This window comes from Gouania willdenowi, chromosome 14 (genome assembly GCF_900634775.1).
Source record: "Gouania willdenowi chromosome 14, fGouWil2.1, whole genome shotgun sequence".
Taxonomy (NCBI): Eukaryota; Metazoa; Chordata; class Actinopteri; order Blenniiformes; family Gobiesocidae; genus Gouania; species Gouania willdenowi.
In genome coordinates this window covers 10,528,607-10,548,427 of record NC_041057.1, presented here as the reverse complement: position 1 = coordinate 10,548,427, position 19,821 = coordinate 10,528,607, and the positions used below count along the sequence as shown (strand labels likewise).

The following is a 19,821-nucleotide window of genomic DNA, read 5'->3' as shown; positions in this document are numbered from 1 at the left end:
CAAAAACAAGAAATCGCAGAAATAATTAAGTGAAATCATTTTACTGCATTTGTCTACAGGACTCCCCATCCCACAATGCAATGCACCAAACTCTTCCAACAATGTCAATACATTGATTGTTTATAGTGAAGACCAAAACATTTTTTAAGCAGCATATTCAACATTTTACATCTTTTTTCAAGCAAATGATCTTGAATTTTTTTTTTTTTTTTAATCTATAAGGCTACACTGTCTTTATGATAAATTGTTTAGTCTCCAGTAGCTTTAAGATTCAAGTACAATTTCTCACTGTTCTTAATGATAATTTGGCATTATTTCAAGGTCACTATCATAGCCTGATTAATGGTTTTGACTTTTTTGTAAGTAAAGATACCTTACCTCATATTTGCAAAATAAATTGCACAATATTTACTCCGATAGCAAATAATTATAAACCAAAAAATCTTGTTTATGAAGCAGCGAATGACATGGGTCTTTGACCTACTAGATTCTATTAACTTTCATCTATTATCATGAGAGATGCAGAATTAGGTCATCAGTAGGCAAATGAAAAAACAAGATCTTAAATGCACACGACGGTCATAATTCAACTAACATGTCTGACCTTTAGAGACATTATACCACAGAATAATACACATCTAATACAGATCATAAACCTTCAGAGTCCAGTTTGTTGACACCAAAGCAAGGGCTAATGTTAGGAGTAATATCACAATCTCAATAAAATGAATAGACACGCCGAGAATTTGACATCATCTTGGAGAACAAAATGTTGAAATGCATACAAAAGAAAAATACTAAAAAATTAAGTTAAAATTATAAGTGTTACATATGGATGGTTTCATGTCAAGAAAAAGTATCAAAGATGCAGCTTTTTATGAAAAAATATTTGATGGGAACATTTTTTTTTTAAAATACTCAATACCCCATTTTACCACAACTAGTGGCAGTAAAAGTACTCAGATTTGATAGAGTACCATACATTAAAAAGAAACAATAAAAAAAAAAAAAAAAAAAAAACTGGTAGACATTTTTTGCTATGAACAAGCTACAGTCCAACTTAAAATTGTCACTCTCACTATCCATAACCCTAACCCACCTTCATTTTTCAATGTGGATTAGTTTTTCTCCTCTTTCCCTGTTTTTGTGTTGTACATTTTGAATTGAGAGTGTAGTTATCTATCTATAAAGCAAGTAATGTCTGTCTGTCTGTCTGTCTGTCTGTGTGTGTTCCTCAAATATCTCTGCGGTTCAGGGACAGACTGACCTGAGAGTTTCAACATGGCTGCTGCTGCTTGGGTCAAGGGTGTGCAACGTCTGATTTGTTTTGACGCCCCACCTCCTGAGTCATGATGTCATCAGTCCTAGCTCTACAGTGATGTCATCAGTTAGAACATTGGAACATTGGTCCTACCTAGCCAATCACTGCACACCGTAGCCACGTGTGTGCCAGAGCCAATCACTGGAGAGCCCACCCCCACGCCCCACCCATTTTGGAACATTGGAATATTAGAACATGAGAACATTGGTCCTACCTCTGTAGTGATGATGTCATCAGTCCTACCTCAACAGTGACTGTTGCTTGCGGAACATGCGCATGGCTGCTGCTTGGTTCAAGGGTGTGTGACGTTGGATTTGATTGGACTGCAATGATACTGTTAATAAATAATTTCTATAAAAGCAAGGAGTTTCATAAATGCTTTACAAATCCGTATGCATCTAAATTGTTGTGGATTAATGACACTAAACGAGTCCGTTCAAGTCTGTTCCCGTCTAAGGAGATCCGGATCCGTGAGGACAACAAACTGGAATCAGATTAGATAGGGTTCAACTCCCTACAGTGTCTTTGCTAAAAGCCAAAATATATGAAAACACAATAAGTATGAAAGCTACTTAACCTCCCACTTTTCTATAGCAATGCATACTTATGTAGTATTGATAAAACGGTGCCAATTGAGTTCCCAAACATTTGTTTTCTTGTGTATTTGCCTGCAAAACCACAACATATTGATTAAATTCACACTGGAGGTTTAGTCCTCCTAAAAGGGGAAGCTGATTATCAGCAGGTATTAAACACTTACTTCATTGGCAAATGTGTAGAATTCTGTGTTTTAGCCCAGTGTTTTTTAAGAATGCACACAAAACCACACCCATCCGTCTCCTGTTTGGCCAAACTAATGCATAACATAAAACAGACGAATACACCAATTGTCTTTGATTATGGAGTATAGATTCAAGTCATGAGTCATAGTCTCCAGAGGTTTTTTTTTTTATTAGTTGTACTCACACATTTTAATATTTACTCTATGCTTTGTATCTAAAGACTGAGATGTTTTGTGCTGTCTCGAGGCCGACAGTAACAGGACGTCACACCTAGAAACAGAGCAACTCTCTCCACGGATGTTCGACAATTTATACTTTGTTAATTCTCAATTTGGTAAATTGATACATGATCAGATCATTCTATTCAAATGTATTTATTTATTTAGTTTTCACAAATATTTAATAAAGTAGTTGTAAAACGAGTGTTCAGTAAAGCCTAATGTCCTGATGAGACTTGCTCTGTTTAGCAGGAGCTCGGTCACACTGAAGAGTTTACACCAGTGGATTAACAGAATTATACTATCAACACATTTGTGCTTATCATTTTTCCTTTTCAGAAGTTTTCTTTTTTTTTTTTCTGATAATATTTTCTCTTTTAACATTTTCACAAAAAAAAAAAAAAAACATATCCAGGTAAATCTGTCATAAGTTTTCAATACCAACATGCTCACAATGTTTCTAAACCACACTCCCTTTTTCTTACATTTTTCATTTTTCCCTGTGAGTGTTAAAGCAACGTACATAAAATTAGACACAGTGTGTGCCTGCAGGTCCGCTGTAGTGGTTAATTGGAGTTTTGTTACGCAGGTTCATCAAAGGCAGGGGTCGTGTTCTCAGGTAAACCATCAACTTCAATGGAAACGGCAAGAAAACACAAAGAAATGTAACAGTGGTAAGGACTTACTTCATTTTCAATAAAGTCGCTGTATAATCTTCATCGTATATTTTCCCTCGAGGATAAAACAGGCCAACCTATTCAGGCTTGAATGACACAAACATTATTTATGACTGTCCGTTATGTGACTAATGGCTTTAATTACCTTTAAATACTTTATTTTATGTTTTAAATATGTTCTATTATGTATTCATTCTAAATATACTGTGCAAAATCAGCTGTAGTCTATTCTAAAAGGCAACCACGTGTTTCGATATTCATCCCCACTATTTATCTTTCCAGCAGCGTTTGAATTGTACCTTATGGCAAATGTGTGTCAAACTACATGAGAACATTTACATTTAAACAGATGGACCTTGGTTTTTTTCAGTAAGCAAGCATAACTACTAAATTATTTTGAACATTAAGCAAATGTAAGGAGGCAAACAAAGAAAAATAAAGAAACAAAACAGTTTTGCCCTTTTATCACTCATGACTTCAATAGAAATAATGATTGTTTTTTTTTTTGCCAAATATATCTTTTTTTTTTTTGACATTCCGACTCTACTCACTTGTTTTTTTTTTGTTTTTTTTTTGAGTAAATTTGATGCAACACCATGTCTATGGTGTGGCCGTGTGAATAATTCTAAAGGATGTTATGATGAAGATGATCATATATAAGGTGTGTGGTTCTTTTTTCAGCTTGTTATGAGTTTTTGGACTTCAAAAAGGAACATTCTTATTTATTTTACTGTTTATTTCATTGTTTTATTTACAGTTTGAAACTTGAAAGTTCATATCGAGTTTAAAGGCTTTTTTATGCATTTAAAAATATTAATTATGATAATAAATAATTTCTGGTTTTCTTTCCATTTTAAAATATTTAAAATATCATATTGATCTTCTGATCACAATGTCTTGTACAGTATTGTATTGAGACATCATTGTATCGTCCCCACCCCTGGTAATTAGTGCCTCTCTGTCATTTATGTCTGTCATAGTATCCTTATATGACTAACCTGTTAGAGGATAAACCCCGGTTACACAATCTAACCACATCCTACAAATCATAGCCCTTTTCCTAAATTTATTTCATCAAACCCAGTCATCTGAACGTAAACCCCACTTAATTGATCACTCTCAATAATCATTAAATGGAGGGAAACTATAGGTACACTACTCAAAAAGAAAAGGGCACTCTGTGTATAATCAACTCTCCCTTGAACTTTTGAATGCCAGCCGTAGAAGTAGCAGCCTGAGAGTCGTAATAGTGCATACTAGGCACATTAGCTCGATGGGAGTCAGGAGTTTGGTTTTCTCTCCTGCATGTACGCTGGGACGAGACGAGAGGTGCTTTTTTCGACTTGTAAGCATAGCGCGATATCTGTGGGGCTCGTAAACAAACTAATACTGTTGTTCCTGTGCTTTGAATCAGGCTGTTGCTTTATCTCGATTGTACGTTTGGAGGCTGGTTTGTGCTACCCTATAGCAGGGTGGCTCACAAAATAAATGTTCACCAAATTTTGCCAGATAACTTTTAGCCTTGTTCACATTAATGTGGTAAGCATCTGTGCCAAAAATGGAGTCAAGCGCTGCACATTTCGGGGTGTGCACACTTTTTCGCAATGTTGACGTTTTTTTTCTATTTTCAGGAATAGTGTTTGAACTGTCCTAATGTTCTTACTATAAATACAGGGAGAAACTATTAATGACCATACTTGCCTTTATAGTGGTAAAAATTCTGATATCTGTGAAAGTTACGCGTTCTTTGTTGAGCAAAGAAAATTGTGAAAAAGTGTGCCACCTTTTACAGATGTTATATTGACCCAGTTTTTGGAACAGATGTTCAAAATATCAATAAGAACACAAGGCAAAATCTGATCTGGCAAAATTTGGAAAACTTTTTTTTTTTTAATATAGATACCATTATATTGTGAACCACCCTATAGTATCCAATATGCAGTGCAGTTCAACGATCTTAGTCTGTTCCTAACACAGTTATCTCGGAAAAAAACAAAACAGCAATCAGCAATTATTTATCATAGTAATATGTTTTAGATCTTTATTATATTTGCTTTTTGTCCCTGATGGCCCAACGCGTTAAACGGAATGACTGAATTACATTGGTGTCATTCTCGAGAACCACTAAGATCAGAGGAACAGAAACGCCTCCTGGATTTACATGTTATGCAGAGAGTATAATACATTGCTTTGGGTATATGAATAATGGTGTTTATTTACATATATGTACTGTAGTTTAAACACATTTATGCTTTAGGTGATAAGATAAATTACTGTAAAAAATAAATAAATAATCCACTTTTCCAGCAAAGAAGATAAAAAAAGACAGTGATTTTATAGAAATGAGGAGGAAAAGGGTTGGTCATTAAGGTAAAACTAAGCTGATGTACAAGCATGACTTATGACCATTTACTACCTTTGGAAATCCGTTTATAGGCAATATGACTAATCTTCACTGTATGGAATAAAGACTTTAACAAAAATATATGTATAATTTACAGAGAGATGTCTTGATATTATCTTTATCCATGGTGAGTTTTTTTTCCTGTTCTTTGTATAAAAAAGCGGCACTCCTGCACTACCATCAATAGGGTATTTCATTATGGAAAAAAAGGTTCATATAGCAAGGATTTTCCTTTCACTACAGAATTATAATAGTTCTGTCCAAGCATTTGGCCTGTATATTACTGTACAAACGGGATTTTAATCAATAGGTTTTGGGCTTGCGTTGCTCGAAATAAATGTCTTTATTTCTGATTTAGCACCCACGGCTCCTAGCTGAGTTGGTCATTAGCCTATAGTTAGGTAACAAATGCAATCTGTAGTGAAGTGAATGATGCATAAGACGTCTTAAGAAGATGCTAAAGAACTTATACAAATTAATTACCCCTGGTATTAGCTCCCATTGTCACAGATGGTAGGACTGAGTAATCCAAGGCTAATAACTTTAAGATCCGATAATTTGTGCTGTTGTAATAACAATATTTATTTTAACTATACCTGATATCCAACCTGACATATTCCTGGCACTGCAGTCAATCCCTTTAAGGATGCCTCATCTGATTCCTTTTAGTTGTTCATTGTCTTTATATTCAAGTTTTTCAGCTGTTTTTCGGACTAACAGATTGACACTAATGCTGTAGTGAGTTTATAAAAGCACAATGTTAGCTTCCACCATGTTGTCTGCGTTGAAATCACTGAGGAAAGACCAAAGACCTGATACAGGTATGGATTATTTGGAAACTCGAAGTTACACTATTTATTCTATAAAAGCTCTCAGTAGATCAAGGGTATTATCAGAAAAATGAATCTAATTTAATTTCCAATTTTTCAACTTTAGTAAAATGTTTTTCCTTCTGGAAAATATCCGAATAAAATGGTTGAGCTGTCATGGTTTTATTGTGCCTGCGGCAACTTTATAATGAACTCGATTGGCAGAATAGTTACCAAAAACCTGCAGGATAGTCATTTTGCTGAGAACTCCTTCATAACAATCTGTTCAAGCATTTTAACTGATATTTGTACTTGTAGGATTTTCTTCATATGTCTCGATAATCTATAAAGGATTACATTAGACCTGCTTAAGACAACTTACATTTCTTGAAAATGCAAATCAGAATTAAATTAAACAAAAATCAAGAGTTGTGAATTCCTTAATTCCAATTTGGATGTCATAGATAGATATTGTCACCTATTGATAAGCATTAACAGTGCAGCAAGACTTGGCAAAGAAAAATGGGAAACGCATTATTATAAAAAATGTATAGTACTTTAGGCTAATTTCCATGTTGGAGATGTAAAAGTTTAAAGCCAATGAATTAGGGAGATTTAGTCTGAATGATGATGTAGTGGTAATGGTCCACTTTTCATTTATACACCATTTTTACATTTAACCCAGAGCTATGGCTTGTGCACACCCAGAGCTCCCTGGATAAAGGTTTGGGAAAGCCTGGCTTATAGCACATCAGAATTCTTGCAACCACACTGCAGTCAGTGCATCCCATTAGCCAGATGGAGCTTTTAGTGCATACATGAGAACGTGGACAACGGCTCGTTTCACAGTATATGTAAACAGTTTGTCCTTGAAGGTGACCTCGGAACTTGATAAGTGACTGTAAACAAGAAGCACATCCATCAATCACCACATTGAAAACTATTGATTATTTTATCAAGTCAGGAATTGCTGAAAGCATCTTTCTGCTTGAGAAGATCAGCCAATGCAGGTGGTTGAATACGGATCTTGGTGCTACACTAGACATGTTATATCTCTCTGTGTGCTTGTGAAGATTTTAAGTGATGCATGGGCATCAAACCTTTCTACTCTTAAATGATGTTTTCATCTTTCATTGCTACTTTATTTCAAAATTCATCATCTAACCTTGCTTTTGCTCTACTTGCAGTAGTTTTAGGAGGAAACTCTGCCTCTGCCTTCCTACAAATTCTCCCAAAGTTGCCTAAAAGTAAGCACCGCAGCTGATTATGCTACGCAGAAGAGTCCTTGACGTGTATTTATAGTGGGAGTATCGGAGCGTTGCTGGAACTGCATGAATTATTAATGTCTCCTGATGCAGAATCATGGGTGACCCTCTAGGCCACCTGGGTGCACACGTACACAAACAAAACACACATTCACATAATAAGAAGCTGTTTGTCTTTTTGTAGGCTACTCAAACTGCAGATGGTGTGACGGTCCTTTCCATCCTGTAAACGATGACGGTGTACAGGGTGTGTAGCCGTCAGTAAGTCCAAATATGGTCATTAGCAAACTTTCAGTCTGATCAGTTCATAGATAACATTTAGTCCCCTTGTTAGTCCTTGAGGGAAAATTATTCAACACTCATAAGCATTCAGTGGGAGACAGCACATACTTGTAGACTTGACTACATACATACAGTACATACGTACTACCTATGTCAAGAGGAGGACCATCTGTTCTTGGGTCTCTACACGGCTTTGAAGACTGTGAATCTACTGGCAGATGAAGTTTTTCACACAAACTTTATTCATATAGGTCCGACCGTATCTTCTTTCTGTTGGAAAAATCGGAGAAAAAAAACAAGTAAACGTGATCCTTGGCCTATTGCATCTCCAGTTTTGTGACTCAGAGACGGTATTTTCGCAATAGATCGGCCTGCCACATGTACTTTTTCTCAGGGAATCTCTCAGGAATCTTAATCTTGCGGAAGTCTTGAATGCACTTTTCCAACTCCTCCTCCACAGTAAGCTTCTCCTTGCCGGGCCTTTTCTTGCAAGTGCTGGTGTCACGGGAGCTAGCTGTAAGAGTGCGCAGCAAGTCGCTCTTTCGTCGCTGTTCAGACTGCTGGAGCATGGCAACGGGCCCCTTTTTCAGTGGCCTGTCCAAGGTTTGGACTTTAGCATGAGGGTGGGACTGGCGACTCACTGGGCCACAGATGACCGTTCCCTGGGGAGAGCTGGCCTCGGACTGGCTCTCGGAGCTGGACGTGGAAAGCTCATTGAAGGAGGTGCCACTCTCCCCTTCTCCGTCACCTTTATGATTCTTGCAGCAGCAGTCGCATGGAGGGGAGGACCAACGTGACGACCCACCTGAAACAAGAGAGAGAAGCAGAAATACTTTTATAAGACATCTCATTTTGTTGGTGTCCCAACTTGGTCCTGAAGAACAACAATTTTTGAAGTAAAAAATGTCTCCCTGCTTCAACGCACTGGATTACATAACCTGGCACATCATTGTTAACAATGCTGAGCAACAATCGGTGAGCAAAAACTGAGGAGTCTCAGTAATGAATGTAATTGAATGTACGTGAGTTGCCTTTCTCTGTCTGGAGAAAGAAGATGAGGAGTTATGTTGATAAAAAGCATTTTCCAAGGGCACACAAAAGATTGAGTCATCACATAAAAACAACCACATAGGGGAGTCAAGTGTTTTACAGTAAACGCTGAAAACTTAACAGCCAGACGAGTCGATAAAACATTTAAACCATAAAGCAAACTGGAAAAACGTGAGGTACAAAATGCGACAATGACTTAAAGACTTATAAAGCACATATTAAAGTGCTGGTTGATAAACTGATCAACAATTTGAATTAAGTATGCTGTGGACTACCCCAGTATTGATTAGGTGGACGTACATGTCAGTAAAAGCATTGATTCCATGTTGTAGAGGAAGCTTTGGCCCGACTTCACATCTGTGGAGCCAACAGTGGCTTAAAAGACTGAAAGATCAGTGCAGCACCACCATCACCACACCTCTCACTACAGGAAGCAGCCATTTATTTTTCATGCTAACCTTGTAAATAATTGAAGAGGTATCTGTTGCTGATGGACTCTTCCCTGTTTAGCTGGGCTTAACAACCCAACGCTGACACTTGTTCAAGCGTTGCTCGTTTGATCAAGTTCAAAAGCTCCTTTGTTTCTTTTCATGTGTCGGGGAGCAATTCATTTCAAAACAAGATTGAACAAACCTATAAATAGCGCAGCTTTAAATAAATGTCCTTCTGCTTCTCGTTTCCTTTATTCTCAGCGACGTATTTACTTTGGTTTTGAGCCTCCCAGCAAGACACACACGAGTTAATCCATTTAATATTTGTTCCCAAATCGGGAAGTGCCTCTCCATTGGGGAATGGAGAGGCCCCATAACAGGGTGGTGGGTTGGTACACATATTTGGGCCTCTCCGGTGGGGGCCTGGCCCCTCTGTTGGTGGCTGGGCCACTGCATAGAGCAAAAGCACATCAAGATGGTGCGGTCGGGCGTGGCGGTGGGTCTCGGGGGGGCTTTGCCGGGGTCTCTCCTTGCGGGGTCTTTCCGGGCTGTGTCGGCCGGGTGGGGCGCGGGGGTGCCTCTCCCCCTTGGGTGTGGCTTGGTGCTTGCTTTGTCTCCTGGTGGCCTTGGGGGCGGGCCCCGCGGTGTGCGGGCCCGGGGCGGCCTGCCTCGCCGGTTTGGGGGGTGGGTGTGCTGGGGGGGTGCTGGTGTCCTCGCCGGGGTTGGGGCGGGGTTGCTTGGCGCCTCGGGGTGATGCTGTTTACTGGGGGGCGGCGCTAGCTGTTCCGGTGGTGGAGGTTGCTGTCGGCCGCCTGGTGGGTCTATCCTGCCGTTTGCGGACTGGTGGGTGGGTCCGGGGCATCTTTGGCTGGGGGCTGCTGTCCCGCACTTGATGTGTGCCGTTGGGGTGCCTCCGTCCCCGCGGTGGGGATCGCCGGTTGCTCGCGGGCCGGCGGGGGGCGCTGCTCCGTGGCTGGCGCTGTCCGGGGGGCGGCGGGCCCTGGGCTGCTGGCCGTGGGCTGTCCGGGGCTGTGCGGTCCTGCTGGGCCGTGGCCGGGTCCCGGGCGGGGGTGGGGGATGCGTCCCGGGGGGCTTGGCCCGGGGGCTTGCCCTTGGGGGGTCCTGGTCCCGGGGGGTGCTCCTGGGGCCCGGGGTGCTTGGCCTGCTGGCCGGGCCGGTCCTGGCGGGGGTCTTTCGGGGCGGGTGGCGCGTGCCGCGCCCTTGCGTACCTACTGGTGCGGCCCCTGCTTGGGCAGTGCCCCGTGAGGTAGGGTGTCGGGGGCCGGAATAGGGGGCCACATCCCGGCGGGGCGGTCTGGCTTGGCCCTTGGAGGGGGCCCTGGCTTTAAAAAAAAAAAAAGAATTGAAGCTCGTGGCGCGGGCGGCATCAGTGAAGGGTGATCTGGGGCGCCGTGGGGGGCTAGGTTGGGGTGCCTGGGGGCCGGCGGGGAGACTCCCAGCGGCCCCCTGGTGCCTTATGCGGCTTGGGGTGTGGTCGTCCTCCCTGGGCGGGCTGCTCCTGGTGCTGCATCCGTTCCGGGTCCTTCTGGCCTGGGGTCGGGCCCCTGCTGGCTCTGGGCTCGCCGGCGGGTGCCCACTGGCTGCCTGTTCGGCGCGGTTCTGGTCGTCTGCTGGGTGTGGGCTTCGGCTCCTCCGCTGGGGCCTCGGGCAGGGAGTTCTCTGGGCCCTCCCCTCGGGGGGTTAGGCGCGGGGGTGGGGTGGGGGGGTGGGGGGGTCGATGGGGTGGGGGGTCTGGGGGTTGGGGGTGGGATCGGTGGCGTGGTGCGCTGGGTCCTTGGCTCCTTGGGGCTTTCTCGGGTGTGTATGGGGGGGGCGATGGCTGCCTCTCGGCTTGGGATCTTGGGGGCGTTCGGGGGACTGCTTGGCCGTGGGGTGGTCGCCGGGGGCCCTTAGGCTGCCTGCTCTTGCTGCTGGCCTGACTGCTTCTTCGGGCCCGGGGGCGGCTCTTGGGTTTTGCAGTGGCGGTACTTGGAAATACATTTGTCATGGATGCACTGGCCTTGGGCTGTGGGATAACACTCATACTGGGCTCAACCTTAGACACGTTGTTCCCAAATACCTGTTTTATGGAATTTCCACTCACCTCTTCCTCTGTTCACAGCCACCACCATTATTCCTAAACCACACACTGGTCACCAAACTGGCTTGACAACACAACAATAAACACAATATACACAACCACAATTTCACATCGCATCACTTAAAACTATTCCTCACCCATTCCATATCCTATCTTGTATCCCTCTTCCCTGCTAACTTCCCCACCCCCCTCCAACCCCTCACCTTGGTGTAACACTGCCCTCTCTTTTTTACATCCTCCCTTTAATAAAGTATTTCTTACCCTTCCCTAGGGAGGGCTGGTGACGGTCACAATTATGCAATGAAATAAATAAATTTATTTAATTGCAATAATAAAATATGCATTGCTGTCAAAAGATTGCACTTCTTGTAGTGTTAACCTTCGAAAGCATGTGCAGACAAGGTAAAAAAAAAAAAAAAAAAAAAAAAAAAAAAAAAAAAAAAATATTTGTTCCCAAGAGTATTGCTCTTGAGTGGTCACTTTGTATCCCAACAATGTTTATTTTAGTATGGTCATGGCCAGGGTTGGGGTCAATTATAATTGTAATCATGGAATTGATAATTAATTACAATTGTAATTGAATTTCATAAAAAAAAACTTTTTCAGAGTTGACAGAAGGATAACAGAACACTTTGCCTCTCCTCTGCTTATCATTAGATCTCTTTACTTACCGCTAACCTTCACAGCTTTCTCTAACAAACAAACACGCAAACACAGTCAACCCTTGAAGATATAAAGAGAGTCAAGTCCTTATTATCAAGCCAGAAACTAGCCTTTTAAAGGTATGTTCTCAATTAAGTCTAAAGTGTAGAGAGTGCAGCACACAGTATGTAAGGTGTCATCATGTGTTTCCTCCAGCATTTGTTCGGGAACGAGTGAGTTGATTTATGTGACTCAGTGAACAGGGGGTCTCCAGATCGATTAAATGCAGATTTCTAATGGGAGGTTGAATAGTCGTCTCTAACGCAGCAGGATTGCCAAATAATCTTGTATTAAATATGCTTGTTGAAATAAAGCTAACAATACCAATTGCTTTAATCAGTCTTGTCACGTAGGTATATGCATGCAGTTTACCGGTATATATTTACATTTAGATTAAACAAATGGCTGTGTGTGCATGTGTGTGTGTGGATATCTTTTAAAACAAACTATTATACACTTTTATTCTAATTATACACATTTTATGCAACATTCAGTGGCCTGCAAATCATTGGTGGTAACTATACTACCCCATTTACTCTGTTAACATAGCACTTAACTTAATATGTATTGTAACAAGTTATTATCATTGTAAACAATAAAGGGAGTCATTTGTTTTTATACTCTGACTAGTTGTGTTTCTATCAAATATTTATCTGAAATGCAGCTCTGGAAAAAACCCATAGTTAAAACACCTAGCACAGCATATTTAAATCAACACTATTAATCTGCTACAATTCTCAGTGGGGCCTTTTTGATATTTTCCTGTAGTGAGCCTGTAATTTTGTTCCCATAATACAATTACAGTGTTCAGTGTTGATTTGTCGCAAACCGAGACATTTTTAATCGTAAAACCAATTTTCTCAGCGATCCCGAGTGGAAAAACATGTAAATCACTCGACCGTTTCTCATTTATTAAAGTTCTGATTTCACAAATTGCGTCATTTCAATTTCCTGCTATGAGATGAGCATTAATGGTGTTGCATATGATTGCCTAAACATCAAGCCAATGCACATGTATACTATTCATATGTTGACACCTATAGAAAAAATCGACCTGTGAAAAAAGACTTAGGTCTAATATGCAATCACAATGTATTGTTTTATCACACGCTCTGTTGATATTGCAACATCCATAATGCAAACACGTGGGAGTCTTTGCACTAATGTGAATACAAGGTCATATTTACCTCTAGGGCTCAGGCTGTGCAGATGTGAGTGTGAGCAGACACTGCACATGCAACATACAACCTCCTAATAGAGGTCAGAATGTGGGCATATACTGTATGTTCTGTTTGTCCATTTTCTAGTGTGTGTGTGTGTGTGTGTGTATGGTCAGCCTTAGGTCATCCCTCAGTGCGTAAGTGACATTGGCCTTAGATCCATTATCTGGATGCAGTTGAGCAGAGAAAGGGATTCTAGCGTCAGGTGTGGTTTCCATTGAAGTCGACGGTGGTGTCAGACTGCCTCTGGACAGCATCACTCAGGACTCGCACCCAAACTCGTGCGTGCGTGCGTGTGTGAGTGAGAGACGTATTGTGCGTGCAGCTGATTCACGTGATTTGTGTTGTTTCTTTTCCAGGCAGGTGGGCAAGAGCTCTGACTGACAGCTAATGACTGCCTCATGCTATTACACACACATGCACGAACGCGCACACACACACACACACACACAGGGCTTCCTGACAGGTGCTGCAGGGACTGACGTATTGATCTCAGCAGGAAACACCTTGGCTTGTGTTAGCCTCCACCAGTAAATGATTAAGACCAGCAAACCAACAAATACACTCACTGACACATTCCTACAGCTTTCTGTCTCACATACCTTTATCCATCAATAGCAAATGTGTTTTTTTTTCTTATAAGTATACTAACTTGTGCAGGAAAAAAATAAATACTGTTTAAATTTAAGTTTTTAATCATCTAGTCCATTGCAATAGTAACACGTGGAAACATAAAGGCCAATCCGGTGCACACAAGAAGAGAATAGGCCGGAGGTTTGTTAAAGAGGCAAAAATATAGCAGGATTAAACTCATCAACAACAACCTGCGTATCAATAGTTTGTCATATCATAGTTTTCAAAAAATCTTAGAAATTGGTATGAACTTTCCATTCAGCAACAACACGTTCTTTAACTTTGAAAAGTTTTTGTAAAATTATGGAACAGAATGAGGGTGGACCTAAAACAATGTTCGAACATAATTAAGTTTAAAAACAGGTATAAATACATTATTTTCACAAGGTACAGGAATTAATCTGATAACTAATAATATTTTTTGTTGTCTTTTTTCCCGTTTTGGTGATTAGCTATTGACTGTTTGTGAATATGTAGATTGTTTAGTGATATATGGGTAATTAATTGTTTTATTAGTTGAACTTAAAAAAGCTAAATCGGTAGTGGTTAAAGTTGTAGAAATATATTTGTTTCTTCTTACTTACTTACTTCTTCCTACTTCTTTTTGCATGTGTAAGTTGAGAAGTTTAAGTGTTGGTGGATCATATCAGTGGTGTATTTCTGCTGTTGTAATTCATCATTTTAAATGTTTTAGTTTTCTAAACTGTTGTTCTTTTATCATTTTACATGTTCGACATAAAGACGTCAATATTTGGCTTAAAATTCTGAATCAAAAGAGGAAATATTAAACGGGTCGACCATTTAGTGTCCATGCCAGTAATAACACATTTTATATAGTCAAATGAAAAACTTTTTTATGGCCAAAACTTATATAATTGAATTATTTAGAGCTATTCAATCTACAGTTTTGTGTTTAATTAAATTTCAGTACCACAATTTAAGACTTTGTGTTCTGTAAAATGCCAATGACAACTGTAGACTGCATACTCTATGTAAGTCACAACTAATATCCAGTTCTTCTGGAGGTTTCTTAGATTTTTCCTCAACATCGTCATTTAGGTACGATCAAGTGGAAATATACTTGAAATACACACAATCGGGATATAACTTTAACTCTAAAAACACAGCAAAGCAGCCATGACAAGATTGTGTCAAACCTGGAAACAGGTAGAATGGAGAGAATACTATGATTATGTGCGTGCGTGCGTGTGTGTGTGTGTGTGTGTGAGCCAATTATGTGCATATATTCTGTAAGAGGAACCAATTTAAAACCCACAAATGACCAGAATACACATCCATTTCAACCACAAAGAGAATCACACATGTACACAATAACACAAACACTCTACAAGCATTCTTAGTAGCACTAAATAATTTTTTTTAGGACTGAGTAGCTAAAAATCTGATACATCTTTTCCTTCTTTGACTGTACTGCCACTTTCACCCTTTCCTCTCTTCATTCTGAGCCTCTTCACTTTACCACTCCTCTAATGCCTTTATCGATGTGTCACCCCATCAGTGGAAATGTACGGGCAATTGCCCTCTGATTGATTTCTGTCATACAGCCTCTCAACACATGGGGACCGCTCACAGAAGATAGATGATGATGGAATGACAAAAGCAAATAAACCTTTTCAATTTGTCACTTTCTCTCCATCAGTGGATCTTCTGTTTCCTACCTCCAATCAGCATCTCTCAGCTCCAGCGTCTAATTCTCTGCTCTACATTTAAGCATTTCTCAAGTCAGATGAAGAATGTGATGTCATGTGATATTAGTTGTTTTCAAAGTGCGTGCTTTATATCCTAAAATCCTTATTGAGCACGTTTTCAAAGTATTTATTTACCCTAAGTGAATACCAATGTCACATACTTGCATTGCATCAAACGCACAAACTCCAGCTTTATCAACTATTTCTAGATTTGTCATACTCGCAACTTGTTTTTCTTTAAATGAATGTTTGGTTCCACAAACATCTCAACAAATTTGCTCGTACTTAGTTAACAAACATTTTAAAAACTGCACCCGTATGTCATCCAACAGTTGTTCTCATTGACATTCTGATTTCATCTCAAACAAATGTCAAAGGTTGAAATTCCCACCAAGTTTGTTTTTGACTCACTCGCAATCAGTTTGACGAATGGTTGTGTGACTTGACCTTCGGAAATGTTTTGCACATTGCATTGTGGGATCGGGAACCACCGGGAAAAATTAAATGATGGCACTGAAACATTCCTTTTACCGCACAATAACATGGATTATCTTTATCTTTGGTACATGGATTATGTAAATAGATCTGATGGGTCTCTTGTGTGCAAGGCGCTCCTGTTTGTGTTTCACTTTTGCTTGTTACCCGTACGCTGATCTGATTTTGACATTAACAGTTGTTTGTTAATAAAAGTCTGTGTTTACCACTAAAACAAACATACATATGTTATTTCTTTGAGGAAAAAATGCCTCTGCGGAACCAAACAGTAGTTTAGTCCACTGTGCTTGTCTCCAAGCCGTTTTTTCCTTATTCTTTTTTTATTTCCGGTTTATTGGGACACCTCTCCAAGCCGTCGTGAACGTGCGCCAGCATCATTTGACGTCATCATCAGCGTCATTTGACTTCACGCCTGCTGAACTGGGCGGGAAAACCAGACTCCAAAAAGCAGTTAAAATATATCACACAATCTTTTCAAGGCAATAGGTAGAAATGTGTTTACTCATTCAATTTGGTTTAGAGCACCCATCAGCATTAAAAAAAAACTTAAAATGAATGTTTGTTTTCTCAAATCCTGTCCTATGCTTCTTTAACTCACTCACTGCCAGCCCTATGACGATTCTGAAAGATTAGACTCTCTAGTTTCATCAGAAAAAATTATTTTGTTTCTAGCTTGTTTTCGTTCTTCCGTAATCAGCAGTTGAATAGAGGCAAGTTTTACACAAATCGCCAGTTTGTGACAAAAAGCTGAGAAAAATGTCTTTTTCTGAAAAAACCTATTAGTAACTTTAAATTTTTTTTTTTTTTTTTTTGCTTTAGTGACACCTCAACATTGGTTTCCTTCTATAAAACTACAAAAACAACACTGAGACCAGGCTTTTGATGGCTACATTTTTTATTATTTTTGCTGTCTAGAGCAGAGTTGAATGGATTTCTTACTGTATTTTGGCCGTCCTCCAAGTCTCTCCCCCCGTCATTCTCCCCACACGTAATTTCCTCCTTCTCCCAGTCTCACCGCTTGCCCCGTTTTTTTCTTATTGTTTTTTCTCACCATCGCGACACTCTCAATAGTGCACTTAATGTCACACATGCTCTGGTCGAGTGTGAGCTGGTGGGAACTTCAGCATCAACTCTCATAGCACCATTTTCCGAAAAACACAACGTCTTTAGACGTCTTTGGCAGTCAAAGAGTTAATAAAGGCTTTTTAAGATTGCCTCTGAGTGCCTCAGAAATCTTTTAGCATTGAGTATACTTGGATCCCCAATCTGAAGAGCACTGGGGCAAATCCTCACACCCATGCTGCACTCCATGCCAACTCGTTTCTTATTGTTTTTACTTTTTTCTTGAGTTTCTTGTGTTTCGTGTATTCTGCCACAAAATAAACATCCTCCATTATATTTCTGCAACTTTCAGTCTGTGAAAACACCAGAAATGTGTTTAGAAGTCACGTTGGGTTTTTTGGAGGAACACTGGCATTCTCAGTGAATGAGAAAAGTTTAGCCTCACAGTTTGAAAGTATTATAATATATATGATTTATTATAAGGCTACAAAGCACCCTTTTCTGCCAGTCTGAACAGCTACTGCATGTTTGTCTTTGATCATCATTTAATCTCATCTGAACTTTGTGGGATTTTCTGATCTTGAGACTATTTTGTGGTTAAAGGTTAGTATTTATGTTTCCAAGCCAGTACTAGTATACATGTCTCATACAAGCTTGAATACTTACTTTATCTTATAGAAAAAAACTCTAGTAAAATAAAGCACAGTAAAACATGTCAATAACTCTGTCCTGTAATGCACTGATCTGAGTCTTATTATACCTTGAATTTTTCAAACGCCAAATACAAAACAATGGATTCTGTCAGGCTTTGCCAAATTGGCAGTGATTCAGCATCTTGCTCAAGGACTTCAGCATGACAGATGCTGGTCAACTCAAAAACATGAGCCTCCAGCAGGCTGCTGTGCATCTTTGCTCTTAGGTGAAACTTGGTTGGTCGGGTATTGATTAAACTGTCCAAGGCCATGGAATAGACTCCTGTGTAAAGATGGCAGCTGACAAGTGAAAATTTAGCATCATTCAAAATGTATGAAGCAATCACTCCAAGTTGGATTATTGGTTTCAATCTCTTTGCTCTCAACCTCTTTCCTCCTGATTATTTTCATCAGATACACTTGTAATCTTCTGCAAGTCGGTGTAAAATAATGGACCTGACTGTTTGTAAACTAGACACATTGCAAAACTCAAAGTCTTTTAGCACTTTGTTTAAAGGTTGTTGTTTTGTGTGGCATTCGGCGCTTAAGGAGGTTTTGTTTTGTGTGTCTGAGCCAAAGTATCTGTCTTTTCTACAAGCAGGTGTTACATTTTGCCTCGTGGTAACACAGGGTAAAAAAAAAAATCTCTTTTCCCGGCAGATCATTTTCCCCCTATTATTCAAACCTCTTTGAACCTTCGTACTTCACTTTGATTTGTTCTCCTCCCTTGTCTTTCATCTAAGCAGAGACTAAAGAGACTATATAAGTCATCAGAAGCTTAAAACAATGCATAACCCAATACATGAATACACTTTAGATAATTGTTCTAAAGTCCAATGACAAAACTTAGTTTCTAATTGGTGTAAAAAAAAAAAAACTTTGAAAGCAAACATATTATTTTATATGTGGGCACTGCCATTTTGGATTTTTCACATATCACATTCACATATTGTCACATCAGTAAGACTGTTTATATTCTGAGTCCCAAAGATACTCTGTTTTAGCACTTAGTTACGTGTCCTCCAGTTCCTTGGACGTGGTGACGTTATCTTGAAAAAGACCAGGAACATTTCGGTGGACGGACTTTGATGTTGCACTTACCAGTAAATGACAAATCAAACTTTAAAAATGCCCACTAGTTTGTGCAGCATTTGTATGCCACTGTCAGCCATATTACTACTACAGCTGAACAAGAAAAGACTCCTTTAAGGTCTCTCAGATCTATGGACACAGGTCAGATAGTGGAGCCCAGAGTTCACAGTAAACATGGTGATGCTGCATTTAAATGTTATGCAGCAAAGAAGTAGAACAAACTTCCAGCAGAGCTGAAGTTAGCATCCAATGTGAACATTTTTAAATCAAAGTTAAAGACACTTTTTTTTCTTTACTGCGTATGATTGAGAGAGAGAGATTTTTGGTCATGTTGTTGTTGATGTAATGTGTTTGTTGATGATTTTAATTGATTTTAAATGTTTAAATGTTCTTATTTATTTTTGAGCTGTTGAATGTTTTCTGTTGCACTTTTTGATCATGTAAACCACATTGAGTTGCCTTGTGTATGAAATGTGCTATTCAAACATGGAAGTTTACGCTACCATGGGAATCATTGAATGCCTTTATCCTCAAACTAACTATCAAATCAGTTTGAGTTACATTCCTTGGGTACATTCCTTCTAAATCACTTCTCATTCCTACCAGTAAAGGTTACATATACTGGTCTTTCATTGAGCTGTCTTTGTAGGTTGGGTTGAGTATCCCTTTGACTGGTTTGTTGTTGAATGTTCACGACTTTATTTTACCCCAACTATTTGGTTTGATTTTCAGTCCAAAGGAGTCAACAGGATAAAGAAGAGACAGATTTGAATATTGACAAAAAGGAGGAACAAACGTCAAAATTAGTTTTTTGCACCAGTGTAAAAACTGGTAGCAGATAAATAACGCCCTGGTCACCACTGGTATCTTCAAGAA

General features: G+C 39.8%; 1 protein-coding gene across 2 annotated transcripts in view; it reads right to left on the bottom strand.

The window, feature by feature from the left end:
- Positions 1-2,258: 2,258 nt before the first annotated feature.
- Positions 2,259-19,821, bottom strand: part of kctd16b (potassium channel tetramerization domain containing 16b) — a 105,887-nt gene continuing 88,324 nt past the window's right edge. The window contains exon 2 of one of the 2 annotated variants that reach the window (XM_028466493.1): positions 2,259-8,563. In XM_028466493.1, coding sequence (XP_028322294.1) covers positions 8,100-8,563 — 464 coding nt within the window. In that variant the 3' untranslated portion in view covers positions 2,259-8,099. The remainder of the gene's footprint in view (positions 8,564-19,821) is intronic. The other variant, XR_003675482.1, reaches the window with a different exon arrangement.